This window comes from Cinclus cinclus, chromosome 13 (assembly GCF_963662255.1).
Source record: "Cinclus cinclus chromosome 13, bCinCin1.1, whole genome shotgun sequence".
NCBI lineage: Eukaryota > Metazoa > Chordata > Aves > Passeriformes > Cinclidae > Cinclus > Cinclus cinclus.
Genome location: NC_085058.1, coordinates 2736164 through 2762585, shown reverse-complemented (window position 1 = coordinate 2762585; position 26422 = coordinate 2736164). Strand labels below are relative to the sequence as shown.

At 51.2% G+C, this 26422-nt stretch overlaps 1 protein-coding gene across 2 annotated transcripts in view; it reads left to right on the top strand.

The window, feature by feature from the left end:
- Window positions 1–22881, top strand: part of ARID3B (AT-rich interaction domain 3B) — a 32037-nt gene extending 9156 nt beyond the window's left edge. Inside the window, exons 3-9 of one of the 2 annotated variants that reach the window (XM_062501277.1) lie at window positions 2337–2408; window positions 3193–3265; window positions 14033–14216; window positions 16593–16846; window positions 17967–18224; window positions 19472–19567; window positions 20111–22881. In XM_062501277.1, coding sequence (XP_062357261.1) covers window positions 2337–2408; window positions 3193–3265; window positions 14033–14216; window positions 16593–16846; window positions 17967–18224; window positions 19472–19567; window positions 20111–20289 — 1116 coding nt within the window. In that variant the 3' untranslated portion in view covers window positions 20290–22881. The remainder of the gene's footprint in view (window positions 1–2336; window positions 2409–3192; window positions 3266–14032; window positions 14217–16592; window positions 16847–17966; window positions 18225–19471; window positions 19568–20110) is intronic. The other variant, XM_062501278.1, reaches the window with a different exon arrangement.
- The last annotated feature ends 3541 nt before the right edge of the window (window positions 22882–26422 follow it).

The following is a 26422-nucleotide window of genomic DNA, read 5'->3' as shown; positions in this document are numbered from 1 at the left end:
CCTGACCTTCCATCCAACTGGAGGTACCTCCAGAATTCCCAGGGGGTGCCTTTTGGGGTGCTGGAACCTTTTCTGTCCAGGTGGATTTGGCTCTTCCTTCCTTTTTCCAGCACGTGCTGGATGGGGATTTTACAGAGTTGATGTTTTGAGGATGCCTGGATTTTTTTTGGGGATCATCCTGACCTTCCATCCAACTGGAGGTACCTCCAGAATTCCCAGGGGGTGCCTTTTGGGGTGCTGGAACCTTTTCTATCCAGGTGGATTTGGCTCTTCCTTCCTTTTTCCAGCAAGTGCTGGATGGGGATTTTACAGAGTTGATGTTTTGAGGATGCCTGGATTTTTTTTTGGGATCATCCTGACCTTCCATCCATTGTCCCATCAGGTTAAACCAGTGGCTGATTCTCCGTGCGTTGGTGCCTAAAAAAATTCACGTGTCCTAAAAAAAAAAATATTCACCTAAAAATTCACATTTCAAAAAAAAAAAAAAAAAAAAAAATTCGCCTAAAAAAAAGAACACGTTCCAAAAAAAAAAAAAAAATTCATGTGTTCAAAAAAAAATTTCTCCTAAAAAAATTTGTGTGTTGAAAAGAATTCACCTAAAAAATTCATGTGTTCCGAAAAAAAAAAAAAAAAATCAGCTGAAAATTCATGTGGCCTAAAAAAAATATTCAGCTAAAAATTCATGTGTCCTAAAAAAATTCAGCTCAAAATTCACATTCCAAAAAAAATTCTGCTAAAAATTCATGTGTCCTTAAAAAAAAAAAACTCGCCTAAAAATTCGTGTTTTAAAAAAAAATTCACCTAGAAATTCTCATGTTCCAAAAAAATTCAACTAAAAAAATGGACTTCTTTTTTAAATTCACATTTCCCAAAAAAAAAATTCACCTAAAAATTCACTTTTTTCTTTTTTAAATTCACATTTCCCAAAAAAAATTCACCTAAAAATTCACTTTTTTCTTCTTTAATTTCGCGTTTTCCCAAAAAAAATTCACCTAAAAATTCGCTTTTTTCTTCTTTATTTTTGCGTTTTCCAAAAAAAAATTCACCTAAAAATTCCTGTGTTCCAAATAAATTCACCTAAAAAAATTCCCTTCTTTTTCAATTCACTTTTCCCAAAAAAAAAAAAAAAATTCACCTAAAAATTCACTTTTTTCTTCTTTAATTTCGTGTTTTCCAAAAAAATTTCACCTAAAAATTCCTGTGTTCCAAAAAACTTCACCCTAAAAATCACTTTTTAAATTCACATTTCCCAAAAAAAAATTCACCTAAAAATTCACTTTTTTCTTTTTTAAATTCACATTTTCCAAAAAAAAACTTCACCCAAAAATTCACTTTTTTTCTTCTTTAAATTCCTGTTTTCCAAAAAAAATTTCACCTAAAAATTCACATTTTTTCTTCTTTAATTTCGCATTTTCCAAAAAAATTCACCTAAAAATTCCTGTGTTCCAAATAAATTCACCTAAAAAAATTCCCTTCTTTTTAAATTCACGTTTCCCCAAAAAAAAAAAAAAAACCTAAAAATTCTCTTCTTTTCTTTTTTAAATTCACATTTCCCAAAAAAATTCACCTAAAAATTCACTTTTTTTCTTCTTTAATTTCGCGTTTTCCCAAAAAAAAATTCACCTAAAAATTCGCTTTTTTCTTCTTTAATTTCACGTTTTCCAAAAAAATTTCACCTAAAAATTCCTGTGTTCCAAATAAATTCACCTAAAAAAATTCCCTTCTTTTTAAATTCACGTTTCCCAAAAAAAAAAAAAATTACCTAAAAATTCTCTTCTTTTCTTTTTTAAATTCACATTTCCCAAAAAAATTCACCTAAAAATTCACTTTTTTTCTTCTTTAATTTCGCGTTTTCCAAAAAAAAAAATTCACCTAAAAATTCCTGTGTTCCAAATAAATTCACCTAAAAAAATTCCCTTCTTTTTCAATTCACTTTTCCCAAAAAAAAAAAAATTTCACCTAAAAATTCACTTTTTTTCTTCTTTAATTTCGCATTTCCCAAAAAAAAAAATTCACCTAAAAATTCACTTTTTTTCTTCTTTAATTTTGCGTTTTCCAAAAAAAAATTCACCTAAAAATTCGCTTTTTTCTTCTTTAATTTCACGTTTCCAAAAAAAAAAATTCACCTAAAAATTCACTTTTTTCCTTCTTTAATTTCGCGTTTCCCAAAAAAAAAAAAAAAATTCACCTAAAAATTCCTTTTTTTTTTTTTTTTTTTTTTTTTTTTTTTTTTTAAATTCACCTACAATTTCCCTTTTCCCACCCTTGTGGAGCATTTCCATGGGAATCCTTCCCTCCTTTGGTGTTTTTTTTATTTTTTTATTCCTTTTTCCCAGAACGGCAGCGCGAGCTGGAGCGACGACGGCGACGGATGCCGGGGCAGGGAAATCTCCCGAGATTTTGCCAAGGTCTGTTTGACCACGGGTGCTTTTTTTTTTTTTTTTTTTTTTTTTTTTTTTTTTTTTTTTTAAGAAAGGGATAATTTGTTGGAATTCTCATCCCTGATCCATCCCTGGAAGGGATTTATAGGGAAAAATTTGCTTTTGTCCAGAAATTTGAGGTTGGTTTGTTGCCTTGTGCTGGCATGTAGAAATTAAGAATTAATTTTTTTAAAAGCTTCAGTGCTGTTTATTTATTTTTTTTTATTGTTATTATTTTTTTTTTTCCTTTCCGTTCTGGAATGCTGGGTTTGGATGTGTTTGAATTCCTCACAGCAGCTGGAGTTCAGTTTAAACCGAGGCAGATTTGCTGTTCCCAAAGCTTCCCAGGAATTTCTGCCCTAAAAAAAAAAAACAAAAAAAAAAACAAACCCTCTCTTTTGGGATATTCTTCCTAGAGAATTTTATTTTCATGATTTCTGAGTTTCTGATTAAAAAAAAAAAAAAAAAATTATTCCTGGGGGCAAATCCATTGTGGGCTCCTTTCTGGGAATTTCTGAAGGTTTTTTGGTTCCTTTGGAAGCTCTGCCAGGCACACAGGGAGGCTCTGTCCTTCCATCTCCTCCTTCTGGGGGTTGGCACTTTGGTGAGAATCCAAGAAGAAGGGAGTTGGGAATTTGCAGGAGAAGCTGCAAGGAAGTTTGACCCCCTTGGGAGCCTCTCCCCATTTCCCCTTTCTTTTCACCCTGGAAGAAGAAAATATTCCTTAATTTTCTGCAATTTGTTTTTTTTTGGTTTGTTTCCCCATCCCCAGCTTTACGAACTTGACAGCGATCCCGAGCGGAAGGAATTCCTGGATGACCTCTTCATCTTCATGCAGAAGAGGGGTGAGTGACATTTCCTTGGATCCCAAGGGCAGGAAAGGGAATTCTGAATTTCCTGAAGCTCAAAGAACAAATCCAGACCTTGCAGAGCTAAAATTTGGGGCTTTTCCCTTGGGAGAAGAGGAGAGCAAGGGCAGGAAAGGGAATTCTGAATTTCCTGAAGCTCAAAGAACAAACCCAGACCTTGCAGAGCTAAAATTTGGGGCTTTTCCCTTGGGAGAAGAGGAGAGCAAGGGCAGGAAAGGGAATTCTGAATTTCCTGAAGCTCAAAGAACAAATCCAGACCTTGCAGAGCTAAAATTTGGGGCTTTTCCCTTGGGAGAAGAGGAGAGCATTTTTCACCTTCTGATTCAGTGCTGGTGTTGTTCATGCCCTGAAGATGCCAGGAAGTTTTTTCCTGGGAATTCCCAACATGTCAGTTATCCCAATCCAGTTCTCAGTGAAGTCTGTGGATAGGTAAAATGTGTTGAAATGTGGCGTTGGATAAAAAAAGCACCTCGGAATTTTTGGGGTGCCCTCTTGTCCCTCCAGGGGTGTCAGTTTGGAACTCTATCCCTCCAGGAGGCCGATCCCAAACAATATCCATCCCAAAACAACCATTTTCCCATGTGGATTTCCCCCTCTCCAGCACTTCTGAGTTGCTAGACTCAGGCTGAGAGGGAATTTTGGCTGGAATTTTTGGCTTTCGTGGGCAGAGGCAAAGGCAGGATGGATTCATCCCCTTACAAACCTCAACCTGAGCTCACCTGGGGGCACTGGCAGTGCCAGGGTGTGCTGGCACCTCCGGGTGCTGAGGAAATCTCCATGCTCCAGCAATCCCCTTCCCTGTTAATTATTGATAATTAATGCTCACCAGCTGGAGAAGTGCAGCTTTCCATCAGCTGGGCTCTTCTTTGCTGGAGACTCCCTTGTTTTCCTGCCTGGTGCTGCATCTGTGAGGAGAGGAACTCAGAGAGGCCAGGAATGTTTGGATTTATGGAATTCAGCAAGCCCAGTTTCTTCAGGTTGATGGGAAAACTGGGAAAACTGGGCCATGCCATCCTGTAAAGGGAGTATTTTCACATGGTGTGGGTTTTTTAGCAGCTCAGTACCCATTTTTTTTTTTTCCTGTTCCTGCTCTTCCCATGGTTTTGGGTGGCAGGGAATGGGTGGAAATCCCCCTGTGGGGTTTTTTGGGAGCTGATCAGCTTATCCTGGGATAACCATAAGGATTCAGGATTCACTTCTCACTTGGTGCTGACAAACATCCCAATCCCAGGATGAAGAGGTGCCTTGTTCCCAAAAAACCCCAAATCCAGCTCCCCTGAGCTGCTTTGTTCCCAAAAAACCCCAAATCCAGCTCCCCTGAGCTGCTTTGTTCCCAAAAAACCCCAAATCCAGCTCCCCTGAGCTGCTTTGTTCCCAAAAAACCCCAAATCCAGCTCCCCTGAGCTGCTTTGTTCCCAAAAAACCCCAAATCCAGCTACCCTGAGCTGCCTTTTTCCCATAAAACCCCAAATCCAGCTCCCCTGAGCTGCTTTGTTCCCAAAAAACCCCAAATCCAGCTCTCCTGAGCTGCCTTTTTCTCAAAAAACCCCAAATCCAGCTCCCCTGAGCTGCTTTGTTCCCATAAAACCCCAAATCCAGCTCCCCTGAGCTGCTTTGTTCCCATAAAACCCCAAATCCAGCTCTCCTGAGCTGCCTTTTTCCCAAAAAACCCCAAATCCAGCTACTCTGAGCTGCCTTTTTCCCAAAAAACCCCAAATCCAGCTCCCCTGACCTGCTTTGTTCCCATAAAACCCCAAATCCAGCTCCCCTGACCTGCTTTGTTCCCAAAAAACCCCAAATCCAGCTCCCCTGACCTGCTTTGTTCCCAAAAAACCCCAAATCCAGCTCTCCTGAGCTGCTTTGTTCCCTAAAAACCCCAAATCCAGCTCTCCTGAGCTGCCTTTTTCCCATAAAACCCCAAATCCAGCTCTCCTGTCAAACTCCTGGATTTGTGTCCCTCTGGGCACCTGTTCCAGCCCAGAGCTGGGGGAGATGGTGCCTGATGCAGGTGAAACATTGGGGTAATCTGGGAAATGTTTAAGGTTTCCCTTTAAATGGTTTGAAAGAACCTTTTTTTCTCCCCCTAATTTGTCAAGGGAGCCACCATCCTGGTTTACATTCCTGCTTTCTGGAGTGGCTGGAGCCCTTCAGGACAGGCATTCCACCATTCCTTGTATTTAAACTCCTGGAAGTGGTAGTAGGATGGCAACAGGTACAAAGCCAAGCCCGTGGGATCTTCAGAGAATGTGAATCTAGCTCCTCTGGGGATGCAGCATCCCAAAATCTCCTCCAGGGAATTCCTTGCTCACCCATCTGAAGCTCCAGGTGGCCAAAAGCCTTCACCAGATCCATCAGTTGATATTTTGGTATTTTGGGGTAGTTTACCTGCAAATTCCAATTATTTAGAAGAAGTTAGCAGCAGCTCCTTCCTGTAAAATCCAAACTTTCACTGACTCTTTTTAAGAAACAAAACATTCCTTGCAGGCAGACAGGAGAATTTTTTTCTCTAATTGGGAAAAAGCCTGGAACCTTCCCTTTAGAAAGATCTAAAAAAAAAAAAAAAAAAAAAAAATCTTGCCTGGGAAAGCAAACATTAGAGTTCAAATAATTATCCATTTAAGGAGCTGGAAAAGGTGGTTTAGAGAGAATACTGGTTTAGCTCCAAAGAAAAATCACATCGGAGGTAATTAATGGGAAAACAGAACGAGGAGTTGGCCTGGTCCTGGCTTTGAGGAACTTTGTTCTGGGTTTAGTCTGGGTGGAGGGTGTTTGGGATCCTCATTCCAGGGCAGGATCAGGGATTGCAGCTCTCCATGGGATCAGGGATTGCATCTCTCCATGGGATCAGGATCAGGGATTGCGGCTCTCCATGGGATCAGGATCAGGGATTGCTGCTCTCCATGGGATCAGGGATTTCTGCTCTCCATGGGATCAGGGATTGCATCTCTCCATGGGATCAGGGATTGCAGCTCTCCATGGGCTCAGGGATTACTGCTCTCCATGGGATCAGGGATTGCATCTCTCCATGGGATCAGGATCAGGGATTGCTGCTCTCCATGGGATCAGGATCAGGGATTGCAGCTCTCCATGGGATCAGGGATTGCAGCTCTCCATGGGATCAGGATCAGGGATTGCTGCTCTCCATGGGATCAGGGATTGCTGCTCTCCATGGGATCAGGGATTGCAGCTCTCCATGGGATCAGGGATTTCTGCTCTCCATGGGATCAGGGATTGCATCTCTCCATGGGATCAGGATCAGGGATTGCAGCTCTCCATGGGATCAGGGATTGCAGCTCTCCATGGGATCAGGGATTGCAGCTCTCCATGGGATCAGGGATTGCAGCTCTCCATGGGATCAGGATCAGGGATTGCTGCTCTCCATGGGATCAGGATCAGGGATTGCTGCTCTCCATGGGATCAGGGATTGCTGCTCTCCATGGGATCAGGGATTGCAGCTCTCCATGGGATCAGGGATTGCAGCTCTCCATGGGATCAGGGATTGCAGCTCTCCATGGGATCGGGATTGCAGCTCTCCATGGGGTCAGGATCAGGGATTGCAGCTCTCCATGGGATCAGGGATTGCAGCTCTCCATGGGGTCAGGATCAGGGATTGCAGCTCTCCATGGGATCAGGATCAGGGATTGCAGCTCTCCATGGGATCAGGGATTTCTGCTCTCCATGGGATCAGGGATTGCATCTCTCCATGGGATCAGGATCAGGGATTGCAGCTCTCCATGGGATCAGGGATTGCAGCTCTCCATGGGATCAGGGATTGCAGCTCTCCATGGGATCAGGATCAGGGATTGCTGCTCTCCATGGGATCAGGATCAGGGATTGCTGCTCTCCATGGGATCAGGATCAGGGATTGCTGCTCTCCATGGGATCAGGGATTGCAGCTCTCCATGGGATCAGGGATTGCTGCTCTCCATGGGATCAGGATCAGGGATTGCTGCTCTCCATGGGATCAGGGATTGCAGCTCTCCATGGGATCGGGATTGCAGCTCTCCATGGGATCAGGGATTGCAGCTCTCCATGGGATCAGGATCAGGGATTGCTGCTCTCCATGGGATCAGGGATTGCAGCTCTCCATGGGATCAGGGATTGCAGCTCTCCATGGGATCAGGATCAGGGATTGCTGCTCTCCATGGGATCGGGATTGCAGCTCTCCATGGGATCAGGATCAGGGATTGCAGCTCTCCATGGGATCAGGGATTGCAGCTCTCCATGGGATCAGGATCAGGGATTGCTGCTCTCCTTGGGATCAGGGATTGCAGCTCTCCATGGGATCAGGGATTGCTGCTCTCCATGGGATCAGGATCAGGGATTGCAGCTCTCCACGGGATCAGGGATTGCTGCTTTCCATGGGATCAGGGATTGCTGCTCTCATTGGGATCAGGGATTGCAGCTCTCCATGGGATCAGGGATTGCAACTCTCCATGGGATCAGGGATTGCTGCTCTCCTTGGGATCAGGGATTGCAGCTCTCCATGGGATCAGGGATTGCAGCTCTCCATGGGATCAGGGATTGCAGCTCTCATTGGGATCAGGGATTGCTGCTCTCATTGGGATCACGATCAGGGATTGCTGCTCTCCTTGGGATCAGGATCAGGGATTGCTGCTCTCCATGGGATCAGGATCAGGGATTGCAGCTCTCCTTGGGATCAGGGATTGCAGCTCTCCATGGGATCAGGGATTGCTGCTCTCATTGGGATCAGGATCAGGGATTGCTGCTCTCCTTGGGATCAGGATCAGGGATTGCTGCTTTCCATGGGATCAGGGATTGCAGCTCTCCATGGGATCAGGATCAGGGATTGCTGCTCTCCATGGGATCAGGGATTGCTGCTCTCATTGGGATCAGGATCAGGGATTGCTGCTCTCCATGGGATCAGGATCAGGGATTGCAGCTCTCCATGGGATCAGGGATTGCAGCTCTCCATGGGATCAGGATCAGGGATTGCTGCTCTCCTTGGGATCAGGGATTGCAGCTCTCCATGGGATCAGGGATCGCAGCTCTCCATGGGATCAGGATCAGGGATTGCTGCTCTCCTTGGGATCAGGGATTGCAGCTCTCCATGGGATCAGGGATCGCAGCTCTCCTTGGGATCAGGATCAGGGATTGCTGCTCTCCATGGGATCAGGGATTGCAGCTCTCCTTGGGATCAGGATCAGGGATTGCTGCTCTCCATGGGATCAGGGATTGCTGCTCTCCATGGGATCAGGGATTGCTGCTCTCCATGGGATCAGGGATTGCAACTCTCCATGGGATCAGGGATTGCTGCTCTCATTGGGATTAGGGATTGCAGCTCTCCATGGGATCAGGGATTGCAACTCTCCATGGGATCAGGGATTGCTGCTCTCCTTGGGATCAGGGATTGCAACTCTCATTGGGATCAGGATCAGGGATTGCTGCTCTCCTTGGGATCAGGATCAGGGATTGCTGCTCTCCATGGGATCAGGATCAGGGATTGCTGCTCTCCATGGGATCAGGGATTGCAGCTCTCCATGGGATCAGGATCAGGGATTGCTGCTCTCCATGGGATCAGGGATTGCTGCTCTCATTGGGATCAGGATCAGGGATTGCTGCTCTCCATGGGATCAGGATCAGGCATTGCTGCTCTCCATGGGATCAGGGATTGCAGCTCTCCATGGGATCAGGGATTGCAGCTCTCCATGGGATCAGGATCAGGGATTGCTGCTTTCCATGGGATCAGGATCAGGGATTGCAGCTCTCCATGGGATCAGGGATTGCAGCTCTCCATGGGATCAGGATCAGGGATTGCTGCTTTCCATGGGATCAGGATCAGGGATTGCAGCTCTCCATGGGATCAGGATCAGGGATTGCTGCTTTCCATGGGATCAGGGATTGCAGCTCTCCATGGGATCAGGATCAGGGATTGCTGCTCTCCATGGGATCAGGGATTGCAGCTCTCCATGGGATCAGGATCAGGGATTGCTGCTCTCCATGGGATCAGGGATTGCAGCTCTCCATGGGATCAGGATCAGGGATTGCTGCTCTCCATGGGATCAGGGATTGCTGCTCTCCATGGGATCAGGGATTGCTGCTCTCCATGGGATCAGGGATTGCAGCTTTCCACAGGATCCCTGTTCCTTTTTATCCCGACTCTGGAGTACCAGACCCCATAAAAATCAGGCTGTACCAGCCAGGATTTGCCTTTGGACAGGGATTTGGGCAAACCAGGAGCTGAGACAGGGTGGGGGCCGAGTTGATTTGCTGCTGTAAAATGAATTTTCCCTCTGTTTAGCTGGGAATTCACACACCCCACGGAATTACTGTGCCTCCTTTCAAAGAAACACCAAGTTCTGTTCTTTCTGATATTTCGTCTCTGTTTTTAAATCCCTGTGGACTTTCCCAGTTTCCTGGGGAAAACCTGTTCCTTTTGGCTGCCTAATAGGAGCATCTCCTCTGAACATATTTGGAGTGGGAAGAGCAGCTTTATCTTTACCTGGTACAGGTTGTGGCTTAAAAATGTCTTTTTCTGTGCCTATTTTTCACTCCAGAGCACATTTCGGTGCGATTCCAGTGTCGCTCTGCTGAGCAAACACTGGGGATTCTCACCTCCTTTGTTCCTTGCTGTAAAATGGACAAGGAAATTGGATAGGGAAGGTGGGAGGTGGTCGGGGAAGCAGAGCTGGGTGTGATTAAGTGCTCTTTGTGCAGGACAAGTTGTGGCTTAGGCTGCTGGAAATCCCTTTGTGGCAGGCAATCTCCGGCAGAGAGGCCAAGCAAACCCCCAGAATTCCCTAGGATTTGGAATTTTGGGGGCACTTTCTGCTCAGTCTGCATCTCCACGTTGAGGTCTGACTCCCAAGTTTGGCTGGAGGGAGGGTGGAGAAGAGAACAAACCCCTGGGGTGGTGTTGGATGGGAGGGAGAGTTTGGTCCCCAGGTTAATCCCTCAGCGATGTATCTGCCAAACCCCTTTCCCCAGGAGCTGCTTCCTCCCCATTCCAGGCTTTCCTGGGGCTCAGCTCCTTCAGGAGCTCCAGGAGGCTGCAAATTCAGCAGATTTTCCAAGCATGGGGCAGAGGGGACACTTCCCTGGTAGCCAGTGAGGCTTCCGAGCAGAACAGAGGAGCTTTGGAAGGGGAGACATCCCCTCAAAGGCCAGAGAAGTTTCTGGCTCCAGTCAGCCTTCCTTGATTCCAGAAATCTGGATCGTGGCTGCCTTTCTCCTCAGAAAATCAGGAGCCCTTGGGATGACTCTGCTTTCCCATTTCCACATTTATCAACTCTCCATCTTCCCTTTTCCAGTGGGAACACACTCCTCGTGCCCCTTGTTTGGCTCGGGACGAGCCAAATTACAGAGCTGGGGTCCTGCTAAAAAGCAGGAAAAGTTGTTTTCCAAGCAAGCTGGGAGAGGAGGATCTTCCTCTGCCTCTTGGAGCTGGGCAGGGAGGTTTGGAAGTACAGTAAAATGAGTTTGCCATCAAAAGGCAACAAGTCTTGTGCCGTGCCCCCGGCTGCTGACCCTTCCCTCTGGAATTCTGCCCCTTGACCCTGGGATCATTAATCCTGGTGCTGCCAGATGACAGTAATCCATCATGGCCCCTGACAGGATCTGCCGGGCTGCTCTCAGCTTTCAGCCTTTCCTGTCGAAGCGCTGGGGGTTTCCAATAAAAACCTTCCTTTATCACCTTCCCCCGGGCAGGGCTGGGGGAGGAAGGGCACCGCATCCCTCTGGAAAACACCGGGAATTCGCCGGGGCCAAAGCCCGACCCGCTCTCTGCTGGATCTGCAGAGATCAAGCTGAAGGAACGCATGGAAAATGGAATCATTCCAGCTCCCGGGAGCAGTTCTGTGCAGTTCCTGAGCTGTACAAAGAAATTTTTGCATTTTTCGTGGAGGTTTTATCTCGGTGGATAAATTTATATTCTCTGCGTGAACGCGTTTAGCTGAGTTTATGAATGCGCGTTTCTGTAGAATTCCCCGTTTCGCTGAGTTTATAAACGTGTGTTTCTATCTAAATCTCAATTTAGCCCATAAAAATTTCATCAATGAAATTTTGGGGCACTTTGGTCCTGCTTAAAAGCAAGGGAAGATGTCCAGGGGGTGCTGAGGGGGTTCAGGGAGGTCAGACCCCAGCGCTGCTTCTTCTCCAGCTGGGAGCAGCTCCCTGGAAATGCTCCAGCCTTTATTCCCCGAAGAACCAGGTGATTTTTGTACCTCTCCCAGGAGTATCTGGATTTATAATTCGTGTCTTTTCCCAGCTGCTGAGCTGGGCAAATGGGGAGAAGGGTTAGAAGTGTGTCTGGGGGAGACGCAGGGTGTTAAAAAGCAGATATTCGTTAATATTTTCTGTGTGAGCAGCTGGGTCTCTGAGAGTTTTATCCCTGGCTCTTCCCTTTCACTCTCCATCTGGATGAGATCTGGATGAAAGTCCCTGCTGGACAAGTTAATGCCATTCCTTAAATTGGATTGTGGAAACTTGGGTGGAGAGAAGCTTCATCCTCCCCCAGGCGAGCAAAGGCTTTTGCTGCTGTTGCTAATTAATGAAAGAAGGGGAATTTTGGGGTGTCCTGGCTATGTCTGGGGGCTTGGGAAGGAAATATTCCCTGTGGGTGTGGCTCAGGTGACGAGTGACAGCTCCAGGTAACTTGATCATTCCCTGATTCCCAGTGCTCTGTGGATACCTGCTGTCAAAATGGAGGCTGGGGGAAAAACGGAGCAAATCCAGGGTGGTTTTTTTTTTTTTTTTTTGGGAGGATGGGTTGGAGCCACAGAGAGTTTAGAGGGTTTGGAATTCCTTCTGTGCTCCCTGAGGGATCTGTGGCCCTGAGATGCGGGAAGGTTGTGGGGTCTGTTCCGTGGGCAGCAGGCTGCTGGGACGAGGGAAGAGGGTGGGGTTGATATAAATTGATCCAAACCCGATCAAACTGCTCCCGAACGCTTTGAATCTGTGGGGTTTTCTGCCCTTTAGAGCTGAAAAAAAAAAACCGAGCTGTTTTATCCAGCATCTCGTTAACCTGTGGGAGTTGGCACCACCAGCTAATAATGCCTAACAGGCTTCCCAAAGAAAAGACAGGGAAGAAAAAAAATTCCCTCTTGGATGTCTGGCAAGGACATCTGCAGGGCCGGGCTCCTTTCACGGCACGGAATAAACCCGTTTATAAGGGCCATAAAGGGGGGGATCTGGGGCTGCCAGCAGTGCCACCAGCCTCCCCTGGGGACTGGGGATTCCACAATTGTCCCCCTGCCCCCCTCCCAAGCCTTCCTGCCAGGCTGGGGCTGCCCATTGTGGGGACAGGATGGGCTGGGCGGCCCTTTGATCCAGGACAGAGTTTCCCAGGCCAAATAAAAGCTCTGCCACTTGAGCTATTTTTTTTTTTATTCCTTCTTTCTCTCCGTGCCTAGATCTCTTTGGTTCAGGCGTTAGCACTTCCAGGAGCTGTCAAAGGGGCACTGCCAGGTTAAAGATCAGATTTTCTTCCCTGTTAGCATGAAATATGACCAAGCATAAAATAAAATAAATAAAATAAAATAAAACCAAGCAGGGAGGATGGAGCAGAACCTGGCTTTGGGATGCTCAGAGCTGCCGTGGCTTCACCAGGGAATTGTTTGGGAAAAGGAGTGGGAGGTTGGAAGCTCTGTGGAAGGAGCAGCCTTTATTTACCTCTCCAGGTTGTTGTGAGGGCTGGAGGATGGAATTGTGTCTCCATGGGAGAGAGGCGTTCTCCAGTGCTGAGTCCCGTGGTTCTGCTGTTCCCAGGCAAACAGCACAACACATCCTGGGGGTTGTCAGGATTTTTATCCAAGGATTTTAACCCTGAGATCATAAAACCCATTCCTTTGTGCCTCGCCTTCAATAGTCCCAACTTCCCCCCTTTCTGTTCCAGGAGCTGCGGGTTTTTATTGCTCTGCTAATTCCCTTTGCCCACAGGAAAGGGTTTTCCATGGAAAGGCTGTGCCCTGTGGCTGCTCTTCCCTGTTGGATCCCAGAAACCTGGGATTTTTGAGCTTTCTGTGCTTTCTGGCACTGACCCCCAGGAGAACACTGCTTTTGACCTGAGCCCTTGGAGAAGGTTTCCAAATTTGGGTGATGGAGTTCGAGTCACGGGTGTGTAGTTAAATAGAAGTGTGTGATTTCACGTGGTGAAAGGTTTGGAATTTGAGGTTTTTATAATGCAGTAATAGGTATGGGACAAGATGGAGGAATTTGGGTGGTGTCTCCCTTTTGGTGCTCATCTTCCTCTTTCTTCATGGTTTCAGGCAGTGGTTTCTGTTTGGACAGTCAGTGCTGCACTGAGGGTCACGGGAATTTGGTTATTGGGGTAAAAGTATAAATAATAGAGGTGTTAATTCTCTGTTGGACTGTTGAGCTTTAAAAGACCTTGCAGCAGCTGGATCTCTCTCCATTTTGCTCACTTCTAGCTGGTGGCTGGAAGTGCTGCCAAACTCTCTGTACTTTAGATAAGATTTAATAAACAACCAAGCCCAAACACAAGAAAATGCATTTCCTTCGTGTATTTTTTAATCCTGGCTCTGAGTGAAGACACAAGAGACTCCAGACAAACCATGAATTAAATGGTGAAAAACACCACCGCTGTTACACTTCCCTTGCCTCAGTTACTCACTCACGTGGAGGCCTCCATCCTGGCTGCAAATTCCCTGAATTTCCCATTAGGGGAGACATGGATCCCCCTAAGCTGCCCGTGCCTTCAATCTCCTCCCCTCCCTGACTCCATCCTTTCCATGCTCCTTATTTTTTATTATTCCCCCCCTGCAGGAACTCCCATCAACCGGATCCCCATCATGGCCAAGCAGATCCTGGATCTCTACATGCTCTACAAGCTGGTGACTGAGAAGGGTGGGCTGGTGGAGATCATCAACAAGAAGATCTGGAGGGAGATCACCAAAGGCCTTAACCTGCCCACCTCCATCACCAGCGCCGCCTTCACCCTGCGCACGCAGTGAGTTGGGAATTAGGAGCTCCTGAAGGGAATCTCCACCTCCCTCCAGCCCTTTTTGCCTCCTCGGGGGTCTCCTGGTGATTTAATGCCTGTTTTAGCACTGGCAAGTGGGAATTCAGCACCTCCTTGCTGTAAGGGTTAACCAGTCCTCATATACAGGGTAGAGAAGGAAGAGTGGGATAAGCAGAATAAAAACACCCAGACAAGTGAAATCCTTGTAAAATTGAACAGAATGAAACTGTGCTTTAGTGATGGAGGAATGCACTGCCAGCCCCTATGGAGACTCAGGTTTTGGGAATTTTTTAGAGCCTCCTTACCATTCCCACAAGGCTTTGTCTCCCCCAAACCTGTGTCTAAAACTCCTCCAAAGGGGCTGAGGTTTGGTTCTGCTCAGTCCAAAAACCTCAGGCACCTCCTCAGACACCAGCACAGGGTAGGGAAGGAAGAGTGGGATAAGCAGAATAAAAACACACAGGGAAGTGAAACTGTAAAATTCTTATAAAATTGGACAAAATTAATCCTTAGTGATGAAGGAATACATTTCCATTCCCTATGGAAATTCAGATTTTGGGAATTTTTTAGAGCCTCCTTACCATTCCCACAAGGCTCTGTCTCCTCCAAACCTGTGTCCAAAACTCCTCCAAAGGGGCTGAGGTTTGGTACTGCTCAGCCTCAGATGGGGATAATTCCTAAAAAATTCCTGCAGTTAAGTGTCTTGCTCCAGTTCTGGGTTTTTGGGATTTTGTGTTCTCCGTTGTGGAGGAGTCCTGGGAAATTTAGAGATGGAGTTTTAATTGTGAGGGAATTCTGGATGGTTTATTAACAATGATTGAGTTGTGTGGGAATTCTGGATGGTTTATTAACAATGATTGAGTTGTGAGGGAATTCCGTGTGATTTATAGACAGTATTTGAGTTCTGAGGAAATTCTGGATGATTTATTGACAATATTTCAATTATGAGGGAATTCTGGATGAATTACAGAGTATATTTGAGTTGTGAGGGAATTCTGGATGATTCTCTGAGAATATTTGAGTTGTGAGGGAATTCTGGATGATTCAATGAGGATATTTGAGTTGTGAGGGAATTCTGGATGATCCTTTGAGGATATTTCAGTTGTGAGGGAATTCTGGATGATCCTTTGAGGATATTTGAGTTGTGAGGGAATTCTGGATGATCCTTTGAGGATATTTGAGTTGTGAGGGAATTCTGGATGATCCTTTGAGGATATTTCAGTTGTGAGGGAATTCTGGATGATCCTTTGAGGATATTTGAGTTGTGAGAGAATTCTGGATGATTCTCTGAGGATATTTGAGTTGTGAGGGAATTCTGGATGATCCTTTGAGGATATTTGAGTTGTGAGGGAATTCTGGATGATCCTTTGAGGATATTTGAGTTGTGAGGGAATTCTGGATGATCCTTTGAGGATATTTGAGTTGTGAGAGAATTCTGGATGATTCTCTGAGGATATTTGAGTTGTGAGGGAATTCTGGATGATCCTTTGAGGATATTTGAGTTGTGAGGGAATTCTGGATGATCCTTTGAGGATATTTGAGTTGTGAGGGAATTCTGGATGATTCTCTGAGAATATTTGAGTTGTGAGGGAATTCTGGATGATCCTTTGAGGATATTTCAGTTGTGAGAGAATTCTGGATGATCCTTTGAGAATATTTGAGTTGTGAGGGAATTCTGGATGATTCTCTGAGGATATTTCAATTGTGAGGGAATTCTGGATGATCCTTTGAGGATATTTGAGTTGTGAGGGAATTCTGGATGATCCTTTGAGGATATTTGAGTTGTGAGGGAATTCTGGATGATCCTTTGAGGATATTTGAGTTGTGAGGGAATTCTGGATGATCCTTTGAGGATATTTGAGTTGTGAGGGAATTCTGGATGATCCTTTGAGGATATTTGAGTTGTGAGGGAATTCTGGATGATCCTTTGAGGATATTTGAGTTGTGAGGGAATTCTGGATGATCCTTTGAGGATATTTGAGTTGTGAGGGAATTCTGGATGATCCTTTGAGGATATTTGAGTTGTGAGGGAATTCTGGATGATCCTTTGAGGATATTTGAGTTGTGAGGGAATTCTGGATGATCCTCTGAGGATATTTGAGTTGTGAGGGAATTCTGGATGATCCTCTGAGGATATTTGAGTTGTGAGGGAATTCTGGATGATCCTCTGAGGATATTTGAGTTGTGAGGGAATTCTGGATGATCCTTTGAGGATATTTGAGTTGTGAGGGAATTCTGGATGATCCTTTGAGGATATTTGAGTTGTGAGGGAATTCTGGATGATCCTTTGAGGATATTTGAGTTGTGAGGGAATTCTGGATGATCCTTTGAGGATATTTCAGCACCTCTCTGTCCCTGTCCCAGGTACATGAAGTACCTCTATGCCTACGAGTGTGAGAAGAAGTCCCTGAGCTCCCCGGCCGAGCTCCAGGCCGCCATCGACGGCAACCGGCGCGAGGGCCGCCGGCCCAGCTACAGCTCCTCCATGTTCAGCTTCTCACCGTCCACGCCAGGGCCTCCTTCCCTGCTGTCCCCTCCCAAAATCCGCTTCCCCATCATTGGCGTGGCGCCGGGCAGCGGGACCAGCAGCCCCCGGGTGTCACCGGCCGTTAGGAAAGGTCAGCTGGTCCCTCACGCGGCACAGCCATGGTGGTGGTTTCCATGTTGGGATGTGGGAGCAGGGGTTGGGTTTCCATGTTGGGATGTTGGAGCGGGGGTTGGGATCCCTCATTGGGATGTGAGACTTGGGAATGAGGGGGTTGGGTTTCCAAGTTGGGATGTGGGAGCAGGGGTTGGGTTTCCATGTTGGGATGTTGGAGCAGGGGTTGGGTTTCCATGTTGGGATGTTGGAGCAGGGGTTGGGTTTCCACGTTGGGATGTGGGAGCAGGGGTTGGGTTTCCACATTGGGATGTGAGACTTGGGAATGAGGGGGTTGGGTTTCCAAGTTGGGATGTGGGAGCAGGGGTTGGGTTTCCACGTTGGGATGGGGAAGCAGGGGTTGGGTTTCCACGTTGGGATGTGAGACTTGGGAATGAGGGGGTTGGGTTTCCAAGTTGGGATGTGGGAGCAGGGGTTGGGTTTCCATGTTGGGATAGGGAAGCAGGGGTTGGGTTTCCACGTTGGGATGTGGGAGCAGGGGTTGGGTTTCCACGTTGGGATGTGGGAGCAGGGGTTGGGTTTCCACGTTGGGATGGGGAAGCAGGGGTTGGGTTTCCACGTTGGGATGTGGGAGCAGGGGTTGGGTTTCCACGTTGGGATGGGGAAGCAGGGGTTGGGTTTCCACGTTGGGATGTGAGACTTGGGAATGAGGGGGTTGGGTTTCCAAGTTGGGATGTGGGAGCAGGGGTTGGGTTTCCATGTTGGGATAGGGAAGCAGGGGTTGGGTTTCCACGTTGGGATGTGGGAGCAGGGGTTGGGTTTCCATGTTGGGATGTGGGAGCAGGGGTTGGGTTTCCATGTTGGGATGTTGGAGCAGGGGTTGGGTTTCCACGTTGGGATAGGGAAGCAGGGGTTGGGTTTCCACATTGGGATGTGAGACTTGGGAATGAGGGGGTTGGGTTTCCAAGTTGGGATGTGGGAGCAGGGGTTGGGTTTCCACGTTGGGATGTGGGAGCAGGGGTTGGGTTTCCACGTTGGGATGTTGGAGCAGGGTTTGGTTTCAGTGTCAGGATGTGGGAGTTGGGAATGAGGGAGTTGGGATGTGCCCAACATGTCTGGGTATCCCCCTCCTCGCCCAGGTGACGGCGTGCCCCTGACCGTGTCGATGCCGAGCCGCATCGCCGTGCCGGTGACCCTGGGTGGCCAGCAGGGCTCCGTGGCGGCCAGGACGGCCACGCTGGAGCAGCTGAGGGAGAGGCTGGAGGCGGGGGAGCCCCCGGAGAAGAAGGTGACGCGGATGACGGAGGAGGAGCAGCGGCTGGTGCAGCAGGCGCTGCAGCGTAACCTGTTCACCATGGCCCGGCAGATCCCCATGAAGATCAAAATCAATGGGAAAGGTGAGGCAAAAATCCTCAGGAAGCAGCAAGGAGGGAAAGGCTGCCAGCCTGGAATGTCACACGCAGAGCTGGGTCACCTCTGCAGGGCCCAGGCAGGGGACACAGCACAGAAGTGTTGACATGCGAGGTTTTGCTGGGTTTTCCTGCTGGGTTTGTTATCCAGCTCATCCAAATCCAGCCTGGATTCAGGATCTTTGCCACCCTTGCTGATCAGATTTGGCACTGCTGGGAAGAAAGCTGCTCTTGCTCCTGCAGTGCTGGTTTGAGGTGTTTGGCCACAAATATGGATGGGAAAGGTCAAAGCAGGTTCCTCCAAAGCAGCTGCAGCAGCTGGAATTGGGATTCCCAGTTCCTGGCAGCTCTGCATCCCCCTAAATTTCACATCAAAACCAAAAGAGCCAGGGAAAGGGAATACAGATTTTACCCAGGAATGTTCGTTCCCACTCACCTCACTTTGCTTTCACCCTGAACTTCTAAACACTAGGAACAGTTGCAGTCCCTACAAGCAGGAACAGCCCTGAGGATTTAGGGATGGGATTCCCACCTTTGTAGGGGCTTTTTTGTCTTCTGTGCCCTCCTTTTCCCCACTGCACCATACGAATCAGATGGAGCTTTGGGAGCTGCTCTGAGAGGTGGTTTTAATAAGCTCAGCATGGCTTGATAACAGCATTTAGGTTCAGTGTTAATAATGTGGAGGTTTTTTTTTGGGGGGGTGGCCTTGCTGCCCTCTGAGGAGGAGCAATCCCAAAATCCAGGCTTGCCCTCGTGGAGGTTTGGGAGCTCCCTTCAAACACAGCTGCCCATCACTGCCCAGGCTGAGGAAATGGAGGAAAATCCTGGTTCTCATGGAGGTTTTCCCTCCCTCCAGTGGCCACTGGAGCTGATGCAGCCTGAGCACTCGGAGCACAGCAAAATCCAGCTGAGAGTTAGATCTGAGTGTGCTCCCAGCCCTTCCTTGTGAGGACAGTGGGAATTTAGCCCTTGGGGAAAGATTTCCAACCTCACCAATGCACTTCAGCATCTTTGCAGCCATGGCATGGGATGGTTTGAGTTGGGAGCCATCCCCAAAGGGCAGGGACACTTCCCATATCCCAGGGTGCTCCAAGCCCCATACAGCCTGGCCTTGGGCACTTCCAGGGATCAGGGACATTCAGTGGGGACAAAATGGGGGCTGTGCTCACCTCTGGGGAGTGCAGGGAATGGGATTGTGTCCCTCTAACTCTGCCTCCCTCCCTTGCTGGGACAAGACAAGGCTGACACGGCGGCAGCGGCACTGAACCTGTCCCCCAACGGCATCGGGAGCATCAACATGTCTGTGGAGATCAATGGCACCACCTATGCTGGTGAGAGGGCTCCTGGGAATGGAGAGAGAGCTCCTGGGAATGGGGAGAGAGCTCCTGGGAATGGGAAATCCCTGCTGGGAATGGGGAATCCCTCCTGGGGGACAGGAATGGGTGGCATGGGGGTGGGTCCCTGCCAAATGACAGTGGGAGGTGATTGTTGTTCACTGGGCGAGGCAGGATGAGCATCTTCCCCTCGGTGTTAAGCGCTTTAAAACCTGAGGGAAGGGTTTTGACTCTCTGTGGAAGCATTAATAGGAAGCAGCATTGTCCCTGATCTCCTGAGGAGGGGCTTTACTCTGCTTTCCCAGCAGGAATTGTCCCCTGGGGCAGTTCCCTTCTATTGGGTGAATCCCTAATGGGAAGCCCTGACCCTAACCCCGAAGGCAGAACCCATTTTGGGCTCTGTTTTCTGTAGGGACAGCGCCCCTGTGACAGGCTCCAGCAGCAGACGCCCCTTCCCTGTGCTCAACACAGACTCGGGAGCCAGAGCAGCTCCTGGGGGATGGGATCCCTTGCCCAGCCTGACCCTCTGTGTGCCCACAGGAGTGCTGTTTGCCCAGAAGCCCGTGGTGCAGCTCCTGGCCGGCTCGGGCACGCAGAGCTCGTGCAGCAGCAGCTCCAGCAGCTCCAGCAGCAGCTCCAGCAGCTCCCACTGCTCCCCCAGCCCTACCTCATCGCGGGGCACACCCAGCGCAGAGCCCTCCACCAGCTGGTCCCTCTGACGGGCACGCCCGGCCCCGGGAGTGCACACATACCTCATCTCAAGGAACCTGCTCTCGTGGCTGGCCAGCAGCAGGAGGAAGGGGAGGATGATGATGGTGGTGGTGGTGAAACCTTTCCATGCCAGCGAGTTTTCCTTCATCGTCTCTTTGTCCGGCCTGGTTTTGCTTTGTTGCCCCCCCTTTTCCTTCTTCCCTCGTGCTCTTCGTTGTCTCCTCCTCCCGGGGTTTGTGGTGTTCCCGTGGAAGTGGGGGCACACCCGGCGTTTCTCAATCAGGGATGGGCTCCGGGCGTGGCCGGGACCTCACCAGGGCAGGGAAAGGGCCGGGGCTGGGGCTGGGAATCCTGGTCCTGCTGGAACCAGGGGCCTCCAGGGCTCTTCCCACCCACAGCTCCGTGTTTTGACAATCCTGAGAGCCGGGGGGTGCCTGGCCCTGTTCTCCCATGGCAATATTCTTGTGTTCCTTCCTGCTGTGTCCCCCCCATCCTCCTCCTCTCCACGGTTTTGGCACCATCGGCTGCTCGGTCCTGGCTGGTGCCACCTCACCCCTCGAGTGCTGAGTGTCCCTGTGTCCCCTGAGGAGTGACACGGACAGCCTGGGTGTGCTGGGGCTCCGTGTCTCACCCCTCCAGGCTCCCTGGAGCAGCTCTGGAAGCTGTGCAGGGCTGTGTGCCGAGCACAGGGGTGCTGGTGGGGATGGCGAGTGTGGGGATTTGGGGCTCTGAACAAACCCCCTTCCAGCTGTACCCCCGAGCAGGGCAGACCTGCTGCTCACCAGGGAGAAGCAGAGCGCAGGGAATCCAGCCCTTCCTTGCCCTGGAAGCAGAGCTGGAGTTCCCTGGCTCTGTGAATCAGCTGCTGGAGTGGCCTCGTGCTGTCCCCCTGTCCCTGTGGCCTTTCCCCGTGCCCCTGCCCTGGTGACATTCCTCCCATCCCTCCTGCCCTGGTGACATCCTTCCCGTGCTCCGGACCCAAGTCAGGTTTTTTTGAGCAGACGAAATACCTCAGATATGTAACTTGTTGGGTTGGTTTTGTTTGTGTTGGGTTGGTTTTGTTTTCGTTTTGTTTTTTTTTTTTTTTTATCCTCTTCAGGAAGTATTGGCATATCCTATCGCTTGGGGGTTTTCATAGGTGGGTTTGCTGACTTTGTGTTTGCTTCTGTTTGTATTCACTTTTAAATGCATCACCAAAGACAGGGAGTTCAAACAAGGCTGAGCAGAGGAGCAGAGGCTTCCCCACCCTCCAGGAGCAGAATTCCAGCATTATCCCAGGACATGTGCATGGCAGGACAGCGGGAAAACGGGCCAGGAGTGATCGCTTTCCCGAGCTCCGGGCTTTCCTGCTGCCCCGCAGTCCTGAGGACTCTCTGGGATCAGGAGAAGGGAATGCACATGTCCTGAGGGGGATGCTGCTCCCGGCTGTCCCAGCCTGCTGCTTTCAGAGGGAGCCGTGCCCTCCCTGTGGGCGGGGAGGGGGGGGGAAGCCGGGCTGACCCCGTGGCATTTCATCCCCGCAGACTCCCAGAGGATTTTCTGGGACTCAAACAGATGATTTTTTTAAATCTCTTTTGTTTTGTTTTGTTTTGGTTGTTTTTTTTTTTTCATTATTATTTTATTCGGGCGTGGGGTTGGGGCTGTTTCCTCTGAGTGGGACTGGGGCACTTTTCTGCTTTTCCCGGCTGCTCCGGGGTGGGGTTGCTTTGTCTCACTTGCTAACGTCGTGTTTTCTTGCACAGAAAGGCACTCGAATCACTGAACTGCTTGGACACTACTAGAGTATTAATGTTTATAAGCTTTACTCAACCTAGACTGGAACTAGCCAGGGACTAACAGATTGTTTTGTATCCAATTCAGGGAAAGAATCAGGTCGGGAAGCGTTAACAGATACCTCAGTTAAATAAGCTGCAACAATAAACCGGTCCTTTTCCCAGCCCAGGGTGACAAGGACCATCCAGACTGTGAAGAGTTAACCCTTTCCCTCAGCCTGGCTTTGGCCCTGGCAGCCTGAGCTGCGGGTCTCCTGCTGAGCTGCCAGGCTTTGGGTTCGGGGTGCTGGAAACCAGCAGCAGAGCGGGGAAGGCTGAGCGGGGTCCGCCCCAGCCCCGGGCAGTACTCAGGGTTTGATGCTGCGAGCAGGACGTTCCCGAGGGCAGCGCTCCTCCGCTTTGCAGCGTCGCTCCATCCTCTCCCCCAGCTCCACACACCGGCCACAAACCCCCAGCTCTCTCCCCCCGGCTCTTCCAGGGGAGGGGGGGGGAGGAGGGAAGCAGCCCCGGGGCTGCGGGGAAGGCAGGGAGGGAGGGTGGCATCGGGGGAGTCTGCGTGTGCCTGCTCGGCCCCGCGGCCAACGCGGGGACTGCGATCGGATGTTCTCTCCAAACAGCTGCAGCAGCCTTGCTAACTAGTTTTCTTACCTATTTAAAAGAGAAAAAAAAATAATAAAATAAGTAAATAAAAACAAATGTGATAGCCTAGGCGGTGGATAAATACCTCAACGTCTCCTTCCAACAAGTGTCTGTATATGTTGTTGTTGGGTTTTTTCTATCTTACAGGTTATCTGAATGTTTATATTCCAATAAACTTCTACCTCTTCACACCGTGACCCCCACGCCTGTTTTGTGCCCCCGGCTGGCTCCCTGAAGTAAAAGAATTCCCAGATATTCCCAGAGGCGGGGCCGTGTCCTTGCAGGGGCCCCGAGCTCCCGGTTTGGATGAACGATGGCGCTTCCAGGCTGGATTCTGACACACGGGATCTCCTGTCCCGGCTCTCGCTGGAGCTGTCCCTTGCCCAAATCCCGAATCCCCACTCCGTCACCCCCTTCTCCGCACAAACAGCGCCTTGAACGCTTTCCCGTATCCTCGCTGTTTGCTGTTTTTCCAGTTCGGCAGCGGCGGGGGAGCCCTTCCCAGTCCCTCCCGTACCGGCCTCGCCGATGCCCCGTGCCCGCGTTTGCCTTGGCCGGCTGCCGGGGAAGGGATGGAGCCCTCGACCTTGCTCATCCTCCCCCCGAGCTCACCCCATGGAACCAGAACCTCTGCCCTTCCTTCCCTCGTGTCCCGGCTGCAGCCGAGCTCCGCTCCCCGCCTATCCCAGCGCCTGCTCCCACCTCCCCTCCCGTCCTGCCCACCCTCCCGGCTCCGGCTTCTCCCAGACCCGCGGAGAGCGCGGCTGGGGCGATTCAAGGACTCCACCGGCCCCGGCGATGCCCGGAGCAGGTAAGGTGCGATACCTGCGGCGTTTGGGATCTCCCCGGCCCCGGCGTGCTCAGACACCCGGGCTCAGCTGACCGCAAGCACTGCAAGGGATCCTCCAGCCCCGCATCCCGAAGCGGGCATCCCAAAGGTCCCCATTCCCATTCTCACCCCGCAGCCCTGCAGATCCCCGTGTGTCCGTGCGCCCGGCCTGGACACGCTCCGGCCCTCCCAGCTCGCTCTCCCGGAGCTGGCGAAGTTTGGGCTAGAAGAGAATCCCTCGAGGAAAATTCCCAGCCAGCCCCGTCCCCCTCCATCCCTCCCTAAATGCCATCGTTCAGCCCATCCCAGCCACGACCCGGCTCCCGAACAAACAACAAAGGGCTGGGGAGAGCCCGGCGCGGATTAAGGCACCTGGGCAGGGAGGCCCGGCCCCTTGGGGCGAGACAATGCCTGCTTTTCTCCTTCCGACATCCCCATCCCTTCATGGCACCCGGCTCAGGCTCTGGCACAGCTTCGCTCCGGCCCTGTTCTTAATCCCTCTGCTCCCGTGCTGGAAGCGAAGCCAGCTCTGGGCACGGGGAGGTTTTCTGCCAGCACAGCCGCACAGGTGTCGTCTCTGAAACCCAGGAACTAAATTCCAAAGGAGCTGGAGTTGTTTCCCTGCTCCCTCATTGCGCAGTGTGCAGGCATGACCTCTTTCCAGCCCATCATCCCGAAACCCTGCGGGCATCCCTTCAGGGAGGGACAAAATCCCAGCTCGTCGCAGCTCAGGGTGGACGTTCCCCTCTTTTGGGACCGTGCTTGGCTTCTCTCAGCCCTCAGGGGCCGCCGCCGCTTTGAATCCAGCGCGGACACCCCAAGTCGCCCCCCTTCCCCTGCACACCCTCTGAGCCCCCAGCAAGGCCGGCTGGTCGTGCCCGAGCTGTGGCAGCCTGGCAGCAGCGCTGATAACTGCCCGCTTTCCACGGCCCTTATCGCTGCCGGGGTGTGCCCGCGTTTGTTTCGGCCCCGGCTCCGTGTCAGGCTGCCCGAGCGCGGCTCCTGCCCCACCTGCTGCCTTTGGCGTGTTCCAGCTCAATCCCACTTTACAAAGAGTGGGGAGGGAACCCCGGGGCAGGGGAGGGCACCCGGCTCGTCCCAGCTGCTCTAGGTAGAGCCGGGCTGGCACAGCCCTGCTGAGATCCGCCCGCTAACGGTGCCCATCTCTCCCTCCAGCGCACCTGCAGGTCTCCCTCGGCTCGGGGCCGTCCCTCCTCTGCCTCGGCGTCCTCCTGGGTTGTGCCATGTGCTGGTGGCACCGCCGGCGCCAGGGCCGCCCCCTCGGCCGGCAGCGAGTGGAGCTGGGGGCGGCTCTGCCCGCGGCCACGGTGCCGGTGCCCATCCAGCAGCACCGCGAGGAGTTAACGGGAGAGGCGCTGGGTGCCCGGGAAAAGGAGATTTCCCCGGCACCGCCGGCATCCCGCGGGGGCTCGGAGCGCGGCAGAGCGTCCCTGCCCACGCTCCCCTTCCTCCCGCAGCTGGCGGGGCTGTGGCAGCGCCGCTGCACCATCGCCGGCACCAAACTCCTCTGCAAGGAGCAGAGCCCGCTGGTCCCCGCCGTGCCGGAGTCCCCACCGCGCCCCGGGCGGCGTCCCCGGCTGCACTGCGACCTGCGCTACTCCCTGCCCGAGGCCACCCTCACTGTCACCATCCTCGGCGTCTCGCACCTGCCCCAGGGCCACCAAGGCTCCCGCGTCAAGGTGGCCCTGGTGTCGCGGTCGCCGCTGTCCCGCCGCGGGTCCGTGTGCCGCAGGAGCCTCCGCCCCGCCCGCCGGGAGCCGCGCCCGTGCCGGTTCGGCCCCTACGGCCCGGAGGAGCTGGGCAGCTGCACCCTGCGCTTTGCTGTCTACACCAGGTCACGGAGCCTCCAGGATTCCTTCGTGGGCGAGGTCCTGTTCCCCTGCGCCGAGGCCTCTTGGGACCCCCGCGCCCCCTCCAGCTACTCCTGGGAGCTGGCGAGCACCAAAACCAAGCTCAGCAAGGTGAGCACGGCTGCCGTGTTGGCGTTTGGGCTGAGTTTTGCTTGATCTTAGAGCTCTGCAACCGCACGGGCAGAGGCAGAGCCTCCTCCAAGCACCACCAGGAACCTCGTGGTGTGTCCGTGGCAGCGCAAGCCCACGGCAGTGCCTCGTCCTGGGCTGTGCACCTCATCCTCAGGGGGTGCTGGGGCGGGAGGGGAAAGAGCTTGCACCATCCCTGCAGTGATAGTGAGCATCAAACCCACCTTGCTGTCTCATTCTTGCCCATTCCTGACCTGCTGGGGGATGAGTATCACTGGGCTGTAAGGGCTGGATGAGGTCAGAAGAGGAAGGGCTGGATGAGGTTGGAGGTGGAAGGGCTGGGTGAGGTCAGAGGACAATGAGGTCGGAGGACAGTGAGGTCAGAGGACAGTGAGGTCAGAGGAGGTCTCACAGCATCTCCTGCTCTCTCCTCCCCTTCCAGCACGGCGGTGCCCACGGCCTGAGCCGCAGCGTCCTCTCCTCGCCCCCCGGCGCCCTGGGCCAGCTCCTGCTGCTGCTGCAGCTCCAGGCTGCGGCCGGGCGCATCAAGGTGCTGCTGCGCAAGGCAGAGGCCCTGGGCCGGCTCTCCCGCCTGCCGGGCACCCCAGGTAGGGCACGGGGACCAGGACGTGCCCAGGTGGGCACAGGGAACAGCTTCCCTCTTTTGCTTGGCACATTCTCTTACTCCCTCTCAAACTTCTCTCTTCCAAGCGTGGGGGAGGGTTGGAAGTGTAATACAGAACTAGGTATCTCCAATGTGGCCCCAAAGTTCTTGAAATATATTTATTTATGGTACAAATGTAGCATGTGGCTTTGTGTCCTGCTGGCTGTTGTCACCTGTGGCTCTACCTGCACTCTGGGATGTGGGCAGAAGACTTTGGAGGTCCCTGCTGTCAAGAAG